The 19,445-nt window shown below is 37.6% G+C and overlaps 1 protein-coding gene across 1 annotated transcript; it reads right to left on the bottom strand.

Moving 5' to 3' along the window:
* Window positions 1-11,694: 11,694 nt before the first annotated feature.
* Window positions 11,695-12,569, bottom strand: LOC136281634 (ryncolin-1-like). The gene is made up of 2 exons (XM_066168294.1): window positions 12,506-12,569; window positions 11,695-12,215 (listed from the first exon to the last, which is right to left on the bottom strand). The coding sequence occupies exons 1-2, from the start codon at window positions 12,567-12,569 to the stop codon at window positions 11,695-11,697; spliced, it is 585 nt and encodes a 194-aa protein (XP_066024391.1).
* Window positions 12,570-19,445: the final 6,876 nt, after the last annotated feature.

The raw sequence follows: 19,445 nt of genomic DNA, 5'->3' as shown, positions 1-19,445 counted from the left end.
GTCGTATTAGTGTAGCTTGGGAATATTTTCCGGGGGTGAATAATTACAGATAGCCCTCCCCTCCTTACTGACGACCGCGTTCGGCTCTCACTTCGACCACCTCCTCGCTAGTCCCGGATCCACTTCAATTCATGAACAGCTGCACTTAGCACAGAAAAAGTCTCATAATTGCCATGTAATATTTTTACATATTTCAACCAAATGAAATGCAGATAAGACATTTTTTCAAACAATAATTCTGCACAAGCGCTTAAACGAAAAGAATACAGGAAGTTTAACTATTGTTCATGTTGACTGCTTTTGTAAATTAAAAGTGAGGGCTGGTTTTTTGTAACATTTATACATGTTAATTAGAAGTGGAAAATGCAGTATTGTATTTGCATATGAAAGACTTTAGCCTGTTAGGGTCAGTAAGTAAAGAAAGAATAAAAAAACAACGAACCGGCAAATGATAGGACTATAAATTTATTTCGTACAGAAGTGAAAAGTCTTCGAATGAACAGTGTCAGGAATTGTAATAGTTTCGGTTTACATCGTAAAACACGTCGTAATGAGCGAAAACTTTCTTTACACTACAATCCTTCAGCTCGATTGGCAGCGACATCTTATTTGCTGCAGTGATACGATAAATTTTGTCATTTCCTAGCCAGAAATTCTTCCCAAAGTCTCCAAAGCCTGATCTATAGTAATTCCAGGTGCGATGGAAGCTGACAGATGCATCCTGTCGCCTTTGGAAAACAATCCATCCTCAACTGTCCGTCTCTAGGTCGCAATACACCTCAAACTCTGTTTTTCTGTCAGGGTTGATGGTATAACCACCACTAGTGTTGTAGCCAGCATAAAGAATATCATTGCATCCTCTCGCTACACAAGAATTGAATTATGTGCTTAGTGCTGAGTGGTTAGTCCGGACGAAAATATTTAGCTTGAGGTCATAACCAACAGACCGAGCGCAGAAAGGTCACTGCATCATGGCCATGAGGCAAGTGATAAAGATGGGGGCGAATCTATTATTTTTGATAAAGGGCAGAATTCTTCTTGATGGGGGCGAACTAGAGGGCGTCAAACTCTTAATGGAGCGACACCTCTGTGAACCACACCGTCCTAAACGGTATCTAGGAATCGTGAAATAATGACGGCGCACTTACGAGGTCTGTTAATTACAGAAAAAGTTAAGGCTTCCACTTTCAAGGAATTCAATTGCATTGTCATCGCTATACTTGAGTAGCACACTTTTCAACTTTTTCTCGGGGGGAGGGGGCGCAGGGGCATTGTTTCACTAAGCCTTTTTTTTGCACCTCTCTGTTTACACTTTCAAAGTCCCTAGGTTATGAAAGGCGACAACAAAAGAAATATAGGAGACTTCGTGGAGGCTGAACACGCAACATCTGACAAGAATCCGAACAGTATTTCGTTTCATCAAAACAATTTGAATCCAAACTACACTCGTCATCAGTCTCATTTCCGCAATTTTCGACCGGGAGAGGAATGGGGCTAATGCCTTCCTTCAAACCCCCTAAAAGTAAATAAGTCGTTTTTAAAGGGCTTCTACAAACTAAGCCAAGAATATTAAAGATGGTCATTTGCAATAGGCGCAAATCCACGCAACCCTCAAACACTGTGAAATTTTAGGTTCATCCTTTCCATTTGGTTGTTTTTCCATCTTGCTTAATATATATTTTAATTAAGGACAGAAATTTTTTTAAGAAACTGTGCCGCTGCGTCGGTGGAAGAGTATAACAGGGTAATTTAGTATTATTAACTGAGTTGATAACGTAAATTGGCCGCCGTAAAGAGTTTTAAAGCTGACGTTTCGAGCCTTAGCCCTTTGTCAGAGCGATTTACGTGTTTCAAGAAGGTTGTTGTTGAAAACGATTCAAAATACCCGTGCATAGTAGAATGAAGATGGTATTGAAAATTCTGCCAGATGCTCAGACAATAAAAAATAAATCATGCAAAAAGCGATCGAAACGAATCAAACGAATTCGGCTAAAGGACATCAGATGGCCTCGTAATAAAAGTAAGGCGCCAAGAAATGTTATTACGAGAAATCCCAATAATTACTATAATTCCCATTACTAAAATTCAGATGAGCATTGCTTCCTACACGAGTAGATATGAAATTGCACATGAGGTACATCTTTGATCAAATCTCGCTACTCATAGTAACAGATCAGAGATGACGTCATAATCTATGTAAGGTAATGTGATCTATTACTGTACAGACCCACAGAAACATGGAGTCCATTTGTATTATTTGATAAAAAAAAGAAAAAAGTCGTTCATAGTGAAGTCATCTTTGTGTCCGTCCTCTAGTAAATCATAAGTAAGAACCATGATGTGTGACGTATTTAGCTTGCTACATAAACAAAAATAGAGAAACCAGATTTATGTAGGTGAGACAAACAGCTCTCAAAGGAAAACATAAGGCAACCTCCCATATAATTTAAGAATTCCAAATTAAATTATAAGTCCCGCTTACGCTGCATCACAGCGAGACTCACTTCCAATTAAAAAAGATGAAAATTGAGGCTAAATCTTTTAAAACGGACTAACCGTCTGAGTGAAAGGCGTAGAGATCCTCTTACTTTGTGCAATTAGCATAAAATGCATAACCGTCATTCTTTGCCTGAGTACGTACGTGCTCGGGTTACTATTGACAAGGTTAAGAATTTTGGTAGAATGGACAACCATCAAGTCTAGTCGACTTAATATTATTCTATAGATAAGAAACTGCACAACTCAATTCTGGAAGTCTATGTGTGATCGCAAGCAAGTAGAGGCTTTATTTAAAGAGGGTTACATTTAACTGTAGTAAAAACGCTGATGAACTCGTGGCCCTTATTACATTATAAGGCGACCTAAAAATCGGTTTTGTATTTAATTCACAAGTTATACACTTCACAAGGTTATAAATTTATTATCCAATCGACGAATAAAAATACATACATCAATTGATGATAACCTTAAAATCATATTTTAAGTAACAGAGAAGCTTTCTGGTTATTTATAAATTTCTCATGCAAAATGCGCTTGAAACTAACAACTGATACTCTCTTACGCTTGACTCTGTAGTACTCTATTGTGTAATTTTCCTAACCGTTAAAGTTCTTGGTCTCTCAGTTGTCGTTGACAAATCAAGTTTAAGCTTGCGATGGCCAAGGTTCTTATCTTATGCATTGTGAACTGGCATCAGAAACGAACTATTCCCTGAACCGATTGACAATGCCTCGCATTATGTCCATAAGAGTGCGACGAATGGGTCCCATCTTCCAGCAGTATATAATAGGGTTTAAAGACGAGTTGAGGAAAAACAAAGTGTTTGTATAGGGCCAAGCTTTGTAGTAAGAGATTGAACTTAAAAGGCGAGCCAGGAATAAAAAAGAGAGAATATGGGAAGGCAAATAACAAATCAAGAACACAATACATACATAAAATGTTCCAAGAGCTGACTTTCTAAGCTTCAAAAAGTTTGATAAGTCGCCATTTTGAACTCCCTGTTGTACTTCTTGGATTTGAAGTTCTTCAATCTGGTTTTTGTGTCGCTTTAAGATTATGTAAATCATCCAGTAGACAATTACTACCAGAATGAGGCAGCCAGTTATAATCACGAGCCCTATGACTTGCGAGATGATAAACAACGGATCCCAAAAGACATTAGAAGAAATAATTGCGCTTAACAGCCATGTTGATATCACGGCGGCAATTACGCGCTTCTGAGTGACACGTTGTTGATATCTGAGATGAATCTGAGATGAAGATGAACAGCTAAGAACCTGTCCACACTTATGGTTACGACATTAAAGAACGAGGACATACAAAAGAAATTGATGACGGCGGACAATCCCTTGTCGTAAATGCAGTCGATACGTTTTTGCTTTAACCTGCTAACCAAGGTAGAAATGTAGAGCGGTTGGACCAACAAACCAACCCCAACATCGGTGGCAACTAGGCTGAGTAATAATGTTCTCAAAGGTTTTGGCAACAACGCGGTTTTCCTTATCGCATGGATGGTAATAATGTTCAAAAAGATGTTTGTATAAGACAAAAAGCTGTTGAAAACACAATTAGCGACAAGTGCCGGAAGAAAATCTTGAGAATCCGCTGAGGTTCCATAAAAGGACTCGTTGAGAATATCGCAAGCTTTTTTCGCCATGAGAGATGAGCGTTAAAACCACATTGCCTCTGATATTTTCCGATATTTTAATACGGAAAGTTTAAAGTCGTATGTAGCTGTCAATTACGAGGATAGAACACAATCGAAGCCATCTGTACGTACAGTCAAAATGTCTTCAACTCTGTCATTTGCATTTTTTTTCATTCGACGTTGGTTAGAACTAACACAAATTTTGTGTTTAATGCTTCAAGACATTTCAACTAAACATGGGATTTATACCTGAAAAAAGGTAATTTAAAAGATAGCTTTCATTAACATATTTTTCATCTATCAAGGTGAATAAACGAAACATTATGGTCAACTAATTAAAGAGCCCTTCAAATATGTTTCCCTATTTCTAAATTCGATTGAATACACGGAAGACATCCTCAGAGACAGTATTTTTACATATTTAAACCAAAAGAAATACAGATAAGACATTTTATCAAACGCTAATATAATTCTGCATAAAACACTCAAACGAAAAAAATACAGGAATTTGGCTATTGTTTATGTTGACGGCTGTTGTAAATTAAAAATGAGGGCTGGTATTTTTGTAACATTAATACATGTAAATTAGAAGTGAAAAATACAATTTTATGTTTGAATATGAAAAATTTTAGCCTGTTAGGGTCAGTAAGTAAATAATAAAAAACAACAAATAGGCGAATGGCAGGACTATAAGTTTATTTTGTACAGAAGTGAAAAGAAGTCTGCAAATGAGCGGTGTCATGGATCGTAATAGTTTCGCTTTGCATCGTAAAGTGATTGGTCAAGTGTTTTGCTCCATCCTTCAACTACTCGGAAGCAAATTAAAGCCAGTTGCCACTTTACTTATAAATAACAAAATGATTTTCCTTGATTTTTCTCTCTAAATAATCTGCCGGTTAAAGTTTGTTCACTATTGCAAATAGAGAATGTTGACTTCAAGTTGTATTGAAAATGCAGAACCCTGAAATTGTGCGCATAAGAATAGTCCACGTGAATCTTGTGCCATTATGCTCGACAAAAAATTTTATGTGGTGCTATATATTATGGAATCATCCATACGTGCAATCATATGAATACAAATGGACAGAACTTCCATGTGGCACTGTTTGTAATGAGGCGAGAAGGGATTCCTACCTTTACATAGGAATTCGACAATATTCCTCGTCCCTTATGCTGTACTCACGGTAATCATGTCAGGTATTGGAACCTTTTGCCTTCTTGTCACTACAGCAATCTATTGCAAGTTGGACAAAATAGCGAGATGAAGCAAGGATCATGAAAACTGCTGTCGGTGTTTTATACGTTTACTTTGCGTTCTTGGTTTGATATTTCCCTCGCTTTATCCTTTTGGCTGCCCGTGCAATTACCGGCCCCAATATTGTAACAACTAGTTTTTCACTTTATAGACATGCGCTTATGTTCTTCAATTCATCACTAAACCCTGCTATTTTTCGGCTGAAGGATGAGACAAATTCGACACGCTATAGTAGACACACAACGAAAAGTATACACCTATCGTAAGTCATAATTTTGGACTGTGAGAGCGATATTCATTCTGCAATCCACCGTCTTATTCCGAGCGCATTCCAATTTTAGAGAGGCATTTTTTGGCATTCAGTTTTTCATTTAATGTTGGTTGGAATTCCGTTAATTGAAAAGTTCCAATTCAGGGCTCCGTTCCATTCGGGACCTCGTCCAGATGGAAACTCCATCTAATTTTAGCTCCCTTTGCGAGGTATCAATCTGGCTCCGTCTTATTTATCGGCTCTGTCAAATTCTGGATGTCGTAAGACTCCGTCCAACTTTCGACGTTGTCCGCTTATCAATGACATTAAAGTCAAGGTGACGTTCGACTTTGAAAAATCGATTTTGTGAAGGGAGAATTATGCTCCTGTTTTAGAAACCATACAATATCAGGAAGTACCTATTGGGTCTCGAGATTCAAAACAACAACCTATCCTGCTTCTAAACACTGTCCTCAAATGTGTATAAAACCATGGACGCCACCTGATTGAGAGCAACGCGGAAACCTTATTGAACGCGCTTGGTTTGCAGAAGGTTCAAGTTTTATTCACTGAACTTACTTTTTCTAAACTCAATCTTTCAATGCTGTTCAGAAGGGGAAGAAAACCAAAGAAGAGGTTCCAATGAGGGATGGGAAATGTATTTCGACGGAAAGGAGGACGAGGTAGTTATTTATTCGCAATCTTGTGAGCAAAACAACGGAGATAAAAATCGCGTAAACTAATATCTCAGAAATGGCGGTTAACAAATATAGACTGACATACTTAAGTTGTCCCAAAAGGGCTTTTAGAATAAAGGTACATTGTACGAAGGGGATGTTTATATGTATACATACAAATAAATGTAAAAACTAATGTGAAATAAGAAATTAAATTATCTATAAAATAGTTAAAATAAAATGTTTCTTTAAGCAGCGTTTGTATTCTGTCAACGTCCTCTTCTATTTGGGTGACAGGACCTAATAAACTGTTCTTTGCCCTTTGCTGGGTGTGCACAGGGGGATCTGAGGAATCGATCTTCCGCCGACTGGAGTTATTAAGAAGCTACTTCATGTAATCTGAGGTCTCTTCACCTTGAAAGAGTATTGTTTATTTTAAACCGCACAACTGAATTCTGGAAGTCTATGTGTGATCGCAAGTAAGAAAAGGTTATATTCAAAGAGGGTTACATTTAACTGTAGTAAAAACACTGATGAACTTGTGGCCCTTATTACACTATAAAGCAACCTAAACGTCGGTTTTGTATATAATTCACAAGCTATACACTTCATAAGGTTACTGATAATTTAGTATCCTATCGAAAATTAAAAATACATACGTCAAATGATGACATGACTTTGAAGTAATATTTCAAGTAGCGAGGAAGCTTTCTGGTCATTTTCAAATTTCTCATACAAAATGCGTTTAAAACTACAACTGATACTTTCTTATGCTTGAATTTATAGTACCTCACTGTGTAGTTTTCCTAACCGTTAAAGTTCATCCTCCCTCAGTTTTCCTTACGCACTTTCGACAATCAAGTTTAATTTGACGATGGCCGAGGCTCTTATCCCATGCATTGTGAATTGACATCAGAAGTGAACCCAATCAATGTGTTACGGTATAATCTAACCGACAGAAAAACTCTTACAAACAATCGTACAAACTCAACTACTTTGTTACACAACGAGTGATATTCTTAATAAGGAGCGACTCTTAAAGGCAGTACAGTACTTATGCTCCATAAACTTACTTAGCCCACAACAGTCTATATCGTAGCTCGCCACCGAACAGAACACACAGTTTCCTCCGTTTGTTGATATTAACAATCTTCCACTGTAGCTCTCTCTCACGATATAGATTTCCAAACAGTCGGCCACTCCTCGAAAAACAACAACAACAACACTACTACTACTAAACTGAGTCTTTATATACATTCACAAAAGAACTATCTTAATGATATTACGTAATAATCGCGTGACTTTATCAAATGTTTTAGAAAGTTCTATTGCACGCATGTCAGCATGATTAAGCAGTCTGGAGATTTCTAGAAGCTTTTATTGACAATAACAATTATTCATAACAAATGCTATTCTCTAAATCGATTGACGGTGCCTCGCATTATCTCCATGAGAGTGCGACGAATGGGTCCCATCTTCCAGCAGTATATAACAGAGTTCAAAGACGAGTTGAGGAAAAACAAAGTCGCTGTATAGTGCGAAGCTTCGAAGAGAGAGATTGGACTTAAAAGGCGAGCCATTTGTAAAAAAGAGAGAATATAGGAAGGCAAATAACAAATCATGAACACAACACATACATAAAATGTTCCAAGAGCTGACTTTCGCAGCTTCAAAAAGTTTGATAAGTCGCTATTTTGAACTCCCTGTTGTGCTTCTTGGATTTGAAGGCCTTGAATCTGGTTTTTGTGTCGCTTTAAGACTATATAAATCCTCCAGTAGACAATTACTACCAGAATGAGGCAAACAGTTCACGAACCATACGACCTGTAAGATGATAAGCAGTGAATCGTAAAAGGCACTAGAAGAAATAATTGTGCTAAACAGCCATATTGATATTACCGCTGCAATCACGCGCTTGTGAGTCACAAGCTCTTGATATCTGAGATGAAGGTGAACAGCTAAGAACCTGTCCACACTTATGGTTACAACATTCAAGAGCGAGGATATACAAAAGAAATTGGTAACGGCCAAAAATTTCTCGTAGGAAATTCAGTCGATACGTTTTTGATTTAACCGGCTGACCAAAGTAGAAATGTAGAGCGGTTGGACCAACAAACCAACGCCAACATCGGAGGCAGCCAGGCTCAGTAATAATGTTCTCAAAGGTTTTGGCAACGACGCGGTTTTCCTTATCGCATGGATGGTAACGATGTTCAAAATGATGGTTGTATAACACAAAAAGCCGTTGAAGACACAATTAGCGACAAGTACTGGACGAAAATCTTCAACATCCGTAGAGGTTCCAGAGAAAAGCTCGTTGAGATTGTCGCAAACGTTTTCAGCCATGAGATCTGAGCGTTAAAACTACAGCGGCCCTGACATTTTCCGATTCTAAAAATGGAAAATTTTAAGTCATATGTAGATGTCAGTCACGAGCACAAAACACCATCGAAGCTATCTGTATGTACATTCAAGATGTCGTCATCTCTGCCATATGAATTTTTGAAAAAAAAGCATCGAGTATCGCTTTAACTCGGCGTTAGTTAGAACTAAAACCAATTATCTCTTTAATGCTGTAAGACATTTTAATTAAACATGACATTTACACCTGAAAAAAAGTTATTTGGCGGAAGGCTGTCATTAACATATTTTTCACCTATCAAAATGAATATACGAAACATTATAGTCAGTTAAACTAAAGAGTGTCTGACATATGCTTCTTAATTATTAAATTCGCCTGAATACACTGAATTAATCTTCAAAGACCGAACATTTTATGGTTGGTGAGGGGTGGGGGGAGAGACATAAATAATTATTACGAATAAATTACGCACTCGTTTGTGGCGGATCGAGGAGGTAATCAGAATGTTCGGCAAACTAACTAAACTGAGATAATACCGGCATATTTTTCAATCGTTTTAGAGTAGCTTGGGAATATTTTCCAGCGGTGAATACAGATAAAGATAGCCCTCCCCTCTTATAGACGAACGCGTTCGGTTTTCACTTTGACTACCTCCAGACAAATCTTTAGACAAATCAGACAGATCCACTTCAGTTTATGAACAGCTGCACCTAGCTGAGAAAAAGTTTAGCAATGGCCATGTAATATTTTGACATATTTCAACCGAAAAAAATACAGAAAAGACATTTTATCAGACAATAATCGTGCATCAAGTACTTGAACGAAAAGAATACAGGAAGTTTGACAATTTTTCATGTTGACGGCAGATGTAAATTAAAAATGATGGCTGGCTTTTTTGTGATATCCATAGATGTAAATTAAGTGTGAAAAATGCAGTATTGCGTTTAGAATATGAAAGACTTTAGCCTGTTAGAGTCTGTAAGTAAAGAAAGAATGAAGAAAACAACGAATCGGCAAATGACAGGACTATAAATTTATTTTTTCCAGAAGTGAAAAGAAGTCTGCAGATGAGCGGTATCAGGAATTGTAATAGTTTCGGTTTACATCGTAAAGTAATTGGTCAAGAGTTTTGCTTCATCTGTCAGCAACTCGGAAGAAGATTAAAGACAGTCGCCACTATACCAATTAATAAACAAAATGATTTTCGTAATTTTTTCGCTCTAAATAATCTGCCGGATGAAGTTTGTCCGCTATTGCAAATAGAGAATCTCGAATTCAGGTTGTATTGAAAAAAGCAGAGCCCTAAAAATTGTGTGGATAAGTCAGAATACTCCATCTAAATCTTGTGTCATTATCCTTGATGAAGACTGTTGTTATGCAACCATATATATATTTCCAATCATACGAATGCAAATGGTAGTGTTTGCAAATAGGTGAGGAGGGATTCCTACCTTTAAGCCCGTGAATAAGACGCATTCAAATGAAGGTATCTGAGTTTTTTTTAAATATACTGCCCAAGGTGATTCTAGCTTGGTGTGGATGACAATCTAGTGTTTGACCATTTAAATGAAAGCTAAAACGTAGTAATTTAATGAGGTACAGTTTATTATGAGGCACAATTATGGTTCTGGCCTGGATAACATCTTATGTTATGAGCACTTAAATAAAAGCTTTTTATTACATAAACTGCGGTGTTATACAGGGATTTCCGGCTCCGAGAAAAGCCGCAACAATACACGTGAAAAAATATCGTATTTTTTCACGTCTGTCGATATAGCCAATCAGCTGCTCACACGTCACTCGCCTTTGGCGCCACTAGGTGAGGTTGATAAATGAAAGGCAAAGCCTTCACGATTCTCAATATAGGCTGTTTGTCGGAACTTTCTCGAATTATGGCGACTAAAACACTAAAAAATCCGTATCGCTGACAGACGGTGAGGTTCAAACTTCTCTAAAAGGGGAAAAAAAACAATCTTCAAAAAGAAACCGAAAGTTACGTATTCAGTGGCTTTGGTGTTGGAGTTTCTCTCAGCTGAGAATGAAAATCGACAACTGGAAGATATGCCACTGGCCGATTTTAGCCGTTTACCTGAAAGACTTCTTTTGTCGGTAGGGGAAAAATTAAAAAAAATGAGAATTTTGTAAATTGAAAATTACGACCATTGTTGTTTTTGTAATTATGGTTCAACGCATTTTTCCATCTGAAGAGTGAGCGCCAACGCACTTTACGAATGTTATTCGGGAATTGTCGACTCATTAATTTTCATTCATTAACGAAGTCGGCTTTTCCTCTTAGTAAAGGGCTACTGTGTTTATATGATAAACACATGGTTGCTTATAGATATGGAATTTCTCTTCTCGTGTTCAACTCGGCATCTCTCTCATAAACACTCGAAGAAAAATTCCATATCTACGCGCGCCCATGTATTATTCTCTATATGTTATTTGATTAATCAAATAAAAGCTTTTTATTAGTACTTCCATGTTTACTGTTTATCAAGAACCACTAATTAATTCTAACTTTAAAGTCTATGGAGGAAACACCAGCCTTTGACCATTCAAATGAAAGCCACCGCGAAGTTTTTTCATGTGTTTCAGTTCATTATATTCTTCAAGGTGGTTTTAACCACAAACCTTTGAATTTAGCGGGCTGTACAGTGATACACAGCCTGCTAAATTGACCAATCATATTCCACGTACTAATCAAGGGATATAGTAATGTTAGTTATCTAGAGCGGGGCATAACAGTTTAGCTCTTATGTTTGTTGACAAAACAGTTACGCGTTACAATTTTTTGTAAGAAATACTTTATAGATACACTCAAAATTGTTTTACGAATTTGTGCAAAAAGATATCTGTCTCACTTCTCCCTTTCATCCTCTTTTTCTTTCAGGAAGGACTAAGCTCTCATCTTCATTTCCACAAATTTTAAGGAGAGGTTATGTTTAAATGGAACCCAGCCAATACCACTGTAAGCTTCAGTGTTCCCCATGAACTGTCCGTTTAAATTGGAGTTGTGACAATCGTTAAACCACCATCCCCGGTTAGGTCATTTGAGCAGCTTCCCATCTTCCACATGTCGTTTTCCCTGTCTCTGGTGCTGAACATCATGTTGTTATGGTACCTCAACGAATCCCCGTATCTACCATTGTAACCGATGACCGTGATCTTGTAACTGTTTTTTTCGTTGTCTACCTTGAACACGTCGTAATGAGCGAAAACTTTCTTTCTACTCCAATCCTCCGGCTCGATTCGCAGCGACTTCTCATTTGCTGTGGTGATACGATAAATTTTGTCGTTTCCCAGCCAGAAATTCTTTCTAAGGTCTCCCAAGCCTGATCTATAGTCATTCCAATTGCGATGGAAGCTGACAGATGCATCCTGTCGCCTTTGGAACACGATCCATCCTCCATTGTCCGTCTGCAGGTCGCAATACACCTTAAACTCTGTTTTTCTGTCAGGGTTGATGGTATAAACACCACTAGTGTTGTAGCCAGCATAAAGGATATCATTGCACCCTCTCGCTACATAAAACAAGAATCGAATTATGTGCTTAGTGCCGAGAGGTAGGGCCAGACGAAAATATTTAGCTTGAGGTCATAACGAACGGAGAGAGCACAGAAAGGTCAGTGCATCATGACCATGCGGCAATGTGATAAAGATGGGGGCTAATTTGTCATTTTGATAAAGGGGCGAACTCCTCTTGATGGGGCAAACTGGAAGGCGACGAACTTGCAATGGAGCGACACCTCTGTGAACCACACTGTCTACTAAAGGGTATGGAGTAATCGTGAAATAAGGACGGCGCACTTACGAGGTCTGTTAATTACAGAAAGAGTTAAGGCTTCCATTTTCAAGGAGTTCAATTGCATTGCCATCGTTATACTTGAGTAGCAAACTTTCCGACTTTTTCTTAGGGGGAGGGTTCGGAGGGGTATTGTTACACAAAGCCTTCTTTGCATCTCTTTTTTTACACTTCCAAAGTCTCCAAGTTATAAAAGGCGACAACAAAGGAAATATATAGGAGACCACTTAAGAAGAAGAATTTGGCAAATGCCTTCCTTCAAACCCTCTAAAAATGAATAAGTAGTTTTTAAAAGGCTTCCTTAAACTAAGCCAAGTATCTTAAAGATGGTCATTTGCAATAGGCGCAAATCTGCGCAACCCGCAAACACACTGAGAAATGTAAGATTCATCTTTTCTGTTTGGTTGTTTTTCTATCTTGCGTAACATATATTTTGGTTAAGGACGGTAAGTTTCTTAAGAAACTGTGGTGCTGCGTAGGTGGGAGAATATAACAGGGTAATTTAGTATTATCAACTGAGTTAATAACGTAAACTGGCCGCCATAAAGAGTTTTAAAGCTGACGTTTCGAAATACCTGCGCATAGTTGAATTAAGATGGTGTTGAAAATTCTGCCCAACAACAAAAACTGAATCATGGAAAAAGCGATCGAAATGAATCAAACGAATTCGACCAAAGGACTACAAATGGCCTTGTAATAAAAGTAAGGCGCTAAGAAATTTTATTACGAGACATACCAATGATTATTATAACTCCTATTATACGTAAAATTCAGATGAGTATTGCTTGCTACACGAGTGGATATGAAATTGCTTATGAGGTACATCTTTGATCAAATCTTACCAGACATAGTGATTAATTAGAGATGACGTCATCATTTATGTAACGTCATGTGATCTATTATTGTACAGACTTACGGCAACATGGAACCCATTTGTGTTATTTGATAAAAAAAGAAAAAACTTGTTTATGGTGACGTCATCTTTGTGTCCGTCTTCTAGTAGGTAATAAGTAAGAGCCATGGTGCGTGACGTATTCAGTTTGCTATATCAACAAAATTGGAGAAATTAGAATTATGCTGGTGAGATAAACAGCTTTCAAAGGAAAACAAAAGGCAATTTCCAATAGAAATAAAACGTCCCATTTACTCTGCACTACAGCGATATCCACTTCCAACTTAAAAAAAAATGCCAAAATTGAGGCTAAATTTTTCAAACAAACTAACCGTCTGAGTAAAGGCGTAGAGCTCCTTGTTCTTTGTGCAAGTAGCATAAAATGTATAACCTTCTGTCTGACTAAGTTAGTGAGTGCCCGGGTTACTGTTGACAAGGTAAAGAATTTCAGTCCAATGGACAACCATCAAGTCTAGTCGACTTAACATAATACTTTATATCAGAAACCGCACAACTGAATTCTGGAAGTCTATGTGTGATCGCAAGTAAGTAAAGGTTATATTCAAAGAGGGTTACTTTTAACTGTAGTAAAAACGCTGATGAACTCGTGGCCCTTATTACATTATAAAGCGACCTAAAAATCGTATTTGTATTTAATTCATATCCACAAGTACAAATACATACATTAATTGATGACGACTTTAAAATCATATTTCAAATAGCGAGGAAGCTTTCTGGTCATTTATTAATTTTTCATACAAAATGCGCTTGAAACTAGCAACTGATGCTTTCTTAAGCTTGACTCTGTGGCACCTCATTGTGTAGTTTTCCTGTAACCGTTAAAGCTCATCCTCCCTCAGTTTTCCTTAAGCACTTTTGACAAATCAAATCTAATTTGACGATGGCCGAGGCTCTTATCCCATACATTGTGAATTGGCATCAGAAACGAACACAACCAATGTGTTACGGTATAATCAAACCGACAGAAAAACTCTATAATCCTACAAAGTCAACTACTTTATCAAAAAACGAGTGATATTCTTAAAAAGGAGCTCCATAAACTTACTTAAGCCCACTACAGTCTATATCTTAGCTCGCCACTGAGCAGAACTCACAGTTTCCTCAAACGTTTCTTGAAATTAGCAACCTTCCACTCTAGCTCTCTCTCACGGTATAGCTTTCTGAACAGTCGGTCACTCCCAACAACAAAAATTACAACTACTACTATGTAACTGGGTCCTTATATAAATTCACAAAGTGTTCTGGAACATTCCAGAAGCTTACAAAAGAAGTATTTAAGTAGTATTACGCAATAATTGTGTGACTTGATGAAATGTTCTAGAAAGTTCTATGGTACTCATGTCAGCATTACTAAGCAGTCTGGACATTTCTAGAAGTTTATATTTTGAACAACAACTACTCCTAACAAATGCTATTCTCTGAACCGATTGATGATGCCTCGCATTATGTCCATAAGAGTGCGACGAATGGGTCCCATCTTCCAGCAGTATATAACAGGGTTCAAAGACGAGTTGAGGAAAAACAAAGTCGTTGTATAGAGCCAAGCTTCGTAGAAAGAGATTGGATTTAAAGAGCGAGAAAGGAGTAAAAAAGAGATAATATAGGAAGGCAAGAAACAAATCAAGAACACAATACATACATAAAATGTTCCATGAGCTGACTTTCTAACCTTTGAAAAGCTAGATAAGGTGCCATTTTGAACTCCCTGTTGTACATCTGGGATTTGAAGGCTCTGAATCTGGTTATTATGTCGCTTTAAGATTATATAAATCCTCCAGTAGACAGCTACGACTACAATGAGGCAAACAGTCATAATCACGAGCCATATGATTAGTGAGATGATAAACAATTGATCCCAAAAGACACTAGAAGAAATAATTGCGCTAAACAGCCATATTGATATCACCGCTGCAATGACGCACCTGTGAGTCACAAGCTCTTGATATCTGAGATGAAGATGAACAGCTAAGAACCTATCCACACTTATGGTTAAAACATTGAGGAGCGAAGATGCACAAAAGAAATTCATAACGGCCATCAATCCCTTGAAGGAAATGGGGTCGATACGACTTCGTTTTAACAAGCTGACTAAAATAGAAATAAAGAGCGGCTGTGCCAACAAACCAACGCCAACATCAGAGGCAGCCAGGCTCAGCAATAATGTTCTCAAAGGTTTTGGCAACAACGTGGTTCTCCTTATCGCATGGATGGTAAGGCTGTTCAAAATAATTGTTGTACAACTCAAAAAATTGTTGAAGACACAAATAGCGACAAGTGACGGACGAAAATCTTCGACATCCGCAGAGTTTCCAAAGAAAGACCCGTTGAGAAGGTAGCTAACGTTTTCCGCCATGAGAGCTGAGCGTTAAAACTACTGTTAAGAATATGTTCGACTATTGTTCATGTTGGCGGCAGATGTAAATTAAAATTGAGGGCTGGTTTTTTTGTAACATTAATACATGTCAATTAGAAGTGGAAAATGCAGTATTGTGTTTGCACATGAAAGACTTCCGCCTTTTAGAGTCAGTAAGTAAAGAAAGAATAATAAAAAACAACCAATAGGCAAATGACAGGACTATAAATTTATTTCATCCTGAAGTGAAAAGAAGTCTGCAAGTAAGTGGTGTCAACAATTATAAAATTGTTTCGGTTTACATCGTAAAGTGATTGGTCAAGAACTTTGCTCCATCTGTCAGCTACTCGGAAGCAATTAGAGACAGCCGCGTCTTTACTAATAAAAAAACAAGATGATTTTCCTTAATTTTTCTCTCTAAATAATCTGCTGGTTAAAGTTTGTCCACTATTGCAAATAGAGAATGTTGAATTCAGGTTGTATTTAAAAAGGCAGAACCGTAAAAACTCAGCGCATAAGAATACTCCATCTGAATCATGTGCCACTATAATGGACGAAAAAGGTTATGTGGTGCTATATATTATACAACCATCTATATGTGCAATCATATGAATGCAGACGTCTAGGTGACCGATTCCGAGAACACCTTCGCGACGTAACAAGAAATGACAAGGACACATCCAAACCAGTCGCTAAACACTTAAACCTCCCTACTTATTGTATACACCATATGGCAGTTTCTGGCCTTTCCCTACATTTAGGCAGTTCGGAAAGCCGCAAAACACCAGGAAAAAAGTGTATCTTCCAAATCAGTATTACTAATCCCCACGGTATCGACGAGCGCTTTTCAGTCAACTAATTTATTCTTGGCGTTCCTTCTCGATCGATTACTGACAACTGACTTTAGTGAGAATTTCCATAAGAGCGTTGACGTTATGCATCACCGATTATTCTTATATAATGGCAGAGAGAACTATAGTAGATCTGAGCGCGTGATTCGTAATCCAGATGTCTGTGGTCTGACTCTGGCCAGCCTCCTCCTGGGAGTGAAGTTGGAGTCTGACGTCATGCTTTGTACGTCATGCCAACTGGTCCTTTAGCGACTGGAGTTATTAAGAAGCTACGTCATGTAATTTGAGGTCTCTTCATCTCCAAAGGGAATCGTCTTTTTTGAATAAGTATTTGTTTGCTCTGGTAGAAAAACACTGATGAAATTTCTAAGATAACAAAAAAAACGAGGATAGCCGAGAACGGCAGTGATTAGCGCAGGGTACAATTAAAAAAAAAGTTGAAAATTGATGCTAAATTTTTCAAAACGGACTAACCGTCTGAGTGAAAAGCGTAGAGATCCTTGAACTTTGTGCAATTAGCATAAATTGTATAACCTTCTGTCTTTGCCTAAGTTAGTGAGTGCCCGGGTTACTGTTGACAAGGTAAAGAATTTCAGTCCATCAACCATCAAGTCTAGTCCACTTAATATTATTCTTTATATCAGAAACCGCACAGCTGAATTCTGGAAGTCTATGTGTGATCGTAAGTAAGTAAAGGTTATATTCGAAGAGAGGTACATTTAACTGTAATAAAAACACTGATGAACTCGTGGCCCTTATTACACTATAAAGCGACCTAAAAATCAGTTTTGTATTTAATTCACAAGCTATATACTTCACAAGGTTAAAAATTTACTATCCTATCGACAAGTACAAATACATACATTAATTGATGACAACCTTAAAATCATATTTCAAGTGATGAGGAAGCTTTCTAGTCATTTATAAATTTTTCATACAAAATGCGCTTGAAACTAGCAACTGATGCTTTCTTAAGCTTGACTCTGTAGCACCTCATTGTGTAGTTTTCCTGTAACCGTTAAAGCTCATCCTCCCTCAGTTTTCCTTAAGCACTTTCGACAAATCAAATCCAATTTGACGATAGCCGAGGCTCTTATCTCATGCATTGTGAATTGGCATCAGAAACAAATCCAACCAATGTGTTACAGTATAATCAAACCGACCGAAAAACACTATTATCCTACAAGGTCAACTGCTTCATCAAACAACGAGTAATATTCTTAACAAGAAGCGACTCTTAAAGGCAACATCAGTAGTTCTTATGCTCCATAAACGTACTTAAGCCCACTACAGTCTGTATCGTAGCTCGCCACTGAGCAGGACTCACAGTTTCGTCCAACGTTTCATGAAATTAGCAACCTTTCACTGTAGCTCTCTCTCACGGTATAGCTTTCTGAACAGTCGGTCACTCCCGACAACAAATATACGACCACTACTACATAACTGGGTCCTTATATACATTCACAAAGTGCCCTGGAACATTCTATAAGCTTCCAAAAGAAGTATTTCAGTAATATTACGCCATAACTGCGCGACTTGATAAAAGTTCTAGAAAGTTCTATGGTACTCGTGTCAGCATGACTAAGCAGTCTGGAGATTTCTAGAAGCTTATATTTAAAACTACAATTACTCATAATAAATGCTATTCCCTGAACCGATTGACGATGCCTCGCATTGTGTCTATAAGAGTGCGACGAATGGATCTCATCTTCCAGCAGTATATAACAGGGTTCAAAGACGAGTTGAGGAAAACAAAGTCGTTGTATGGGGCCAAGCTTTGTAGTAAGTGATTGAACTTAAAAGGCGAGCCAGGAATAAAAAAGAGAGAACATAGGAAGGCAAATAACAAATCAAGAACACAATACATGCGTAAAATGTTCCAAGAGCTGACTTTCGAAGCTTAAAAAAGTTTGATAAGTCGCCATTTTGAACTCTCTGTTGTACTTCTTGGATTCGAAGTTCTTCAATCTGGTAAGAACCTATCCACACTTATGGTTACAACATTAAAGAACGAGGACATACAAAAGAAATTGATGACGACGGACATTGCCTTGTCGTAAATGCAGTCGATACGTTTTTGTTTTAACCTGCTAACCAAGATAGAATTGTAGAGCGGTTGGACCAACAAACCAACCCCAACATCGGTGGCAACTAGGCTCAGTAATAATGTTCTCAAAGGTTTTGGCAACAACGCGGTTTTCCTTATCGCATGGACGGTAATGATGTTCAAAAAGATGTTTGTATAAGACAAAAAGCTGTTGAAGACACAATTAGCGACAAGTGCCGGACGAAAATCTGCAAAATCCGCTGAGGTTCCATAAAAGAACTCGTTGAGAATGTCGCAAACATTTTTCGCCATGAGAGCCCAGCGTTAAAACTACAGTGGCCCTGATATTTTCCGATATTCTAATACGGAAACTTTAAAGTCATATGTAGCTGTCAATCACGAGGATAGAACACAATCGAAGCCATCTGTACGTACAGTCAAAATGTCTTCAACTCTGTCATTCGCATTTTTGAAAAAAACATCGAGTGTCGCTTTCACTCGGCGTTGGTTAGAACTAAAACAAATTATTTGTTTAATGCTTCAAGATATTTTAACTAAACACGGGATTTATACCTGGAAAAAGGTAATTTAAAAGAGAGCTGGCATTAACATATTTTTCATCTATCAAAGTGAATAAACGAGACATCATAGTCAGTTAAATTAATTAAAAGGGCGCTTCAAATATGTTTCCGTATTTCTAAATTCGTTTGAATACATGGAACACATCTTCAAAGACACAATATTTTTACATATTTAAACCGAAAGATATACAGATAAGACATTTT

The sequence above is a fragment of the Pocillopora verrucosa genome, chromosome 6, assembly GCF_036669915.1.
Source record: "Pocillopora verrucosa isolate sample1 chromosome 6, ASM3666991v2, whole genome shotgun sequence".
NCBI classification, from domain to species: domain Eukaryota; kingdom Metazoa; phylum Cnidaria; class Anthozoa; order Scleractinia; family Pocilloporidae; genus Pocillopora; species Pocillopora verrucosa.
The sequence above is the reverse complement of the archived record's forward strand: the minus strand, read 5'-3'. Positions and strand labels throughout refer to the sequence as shown.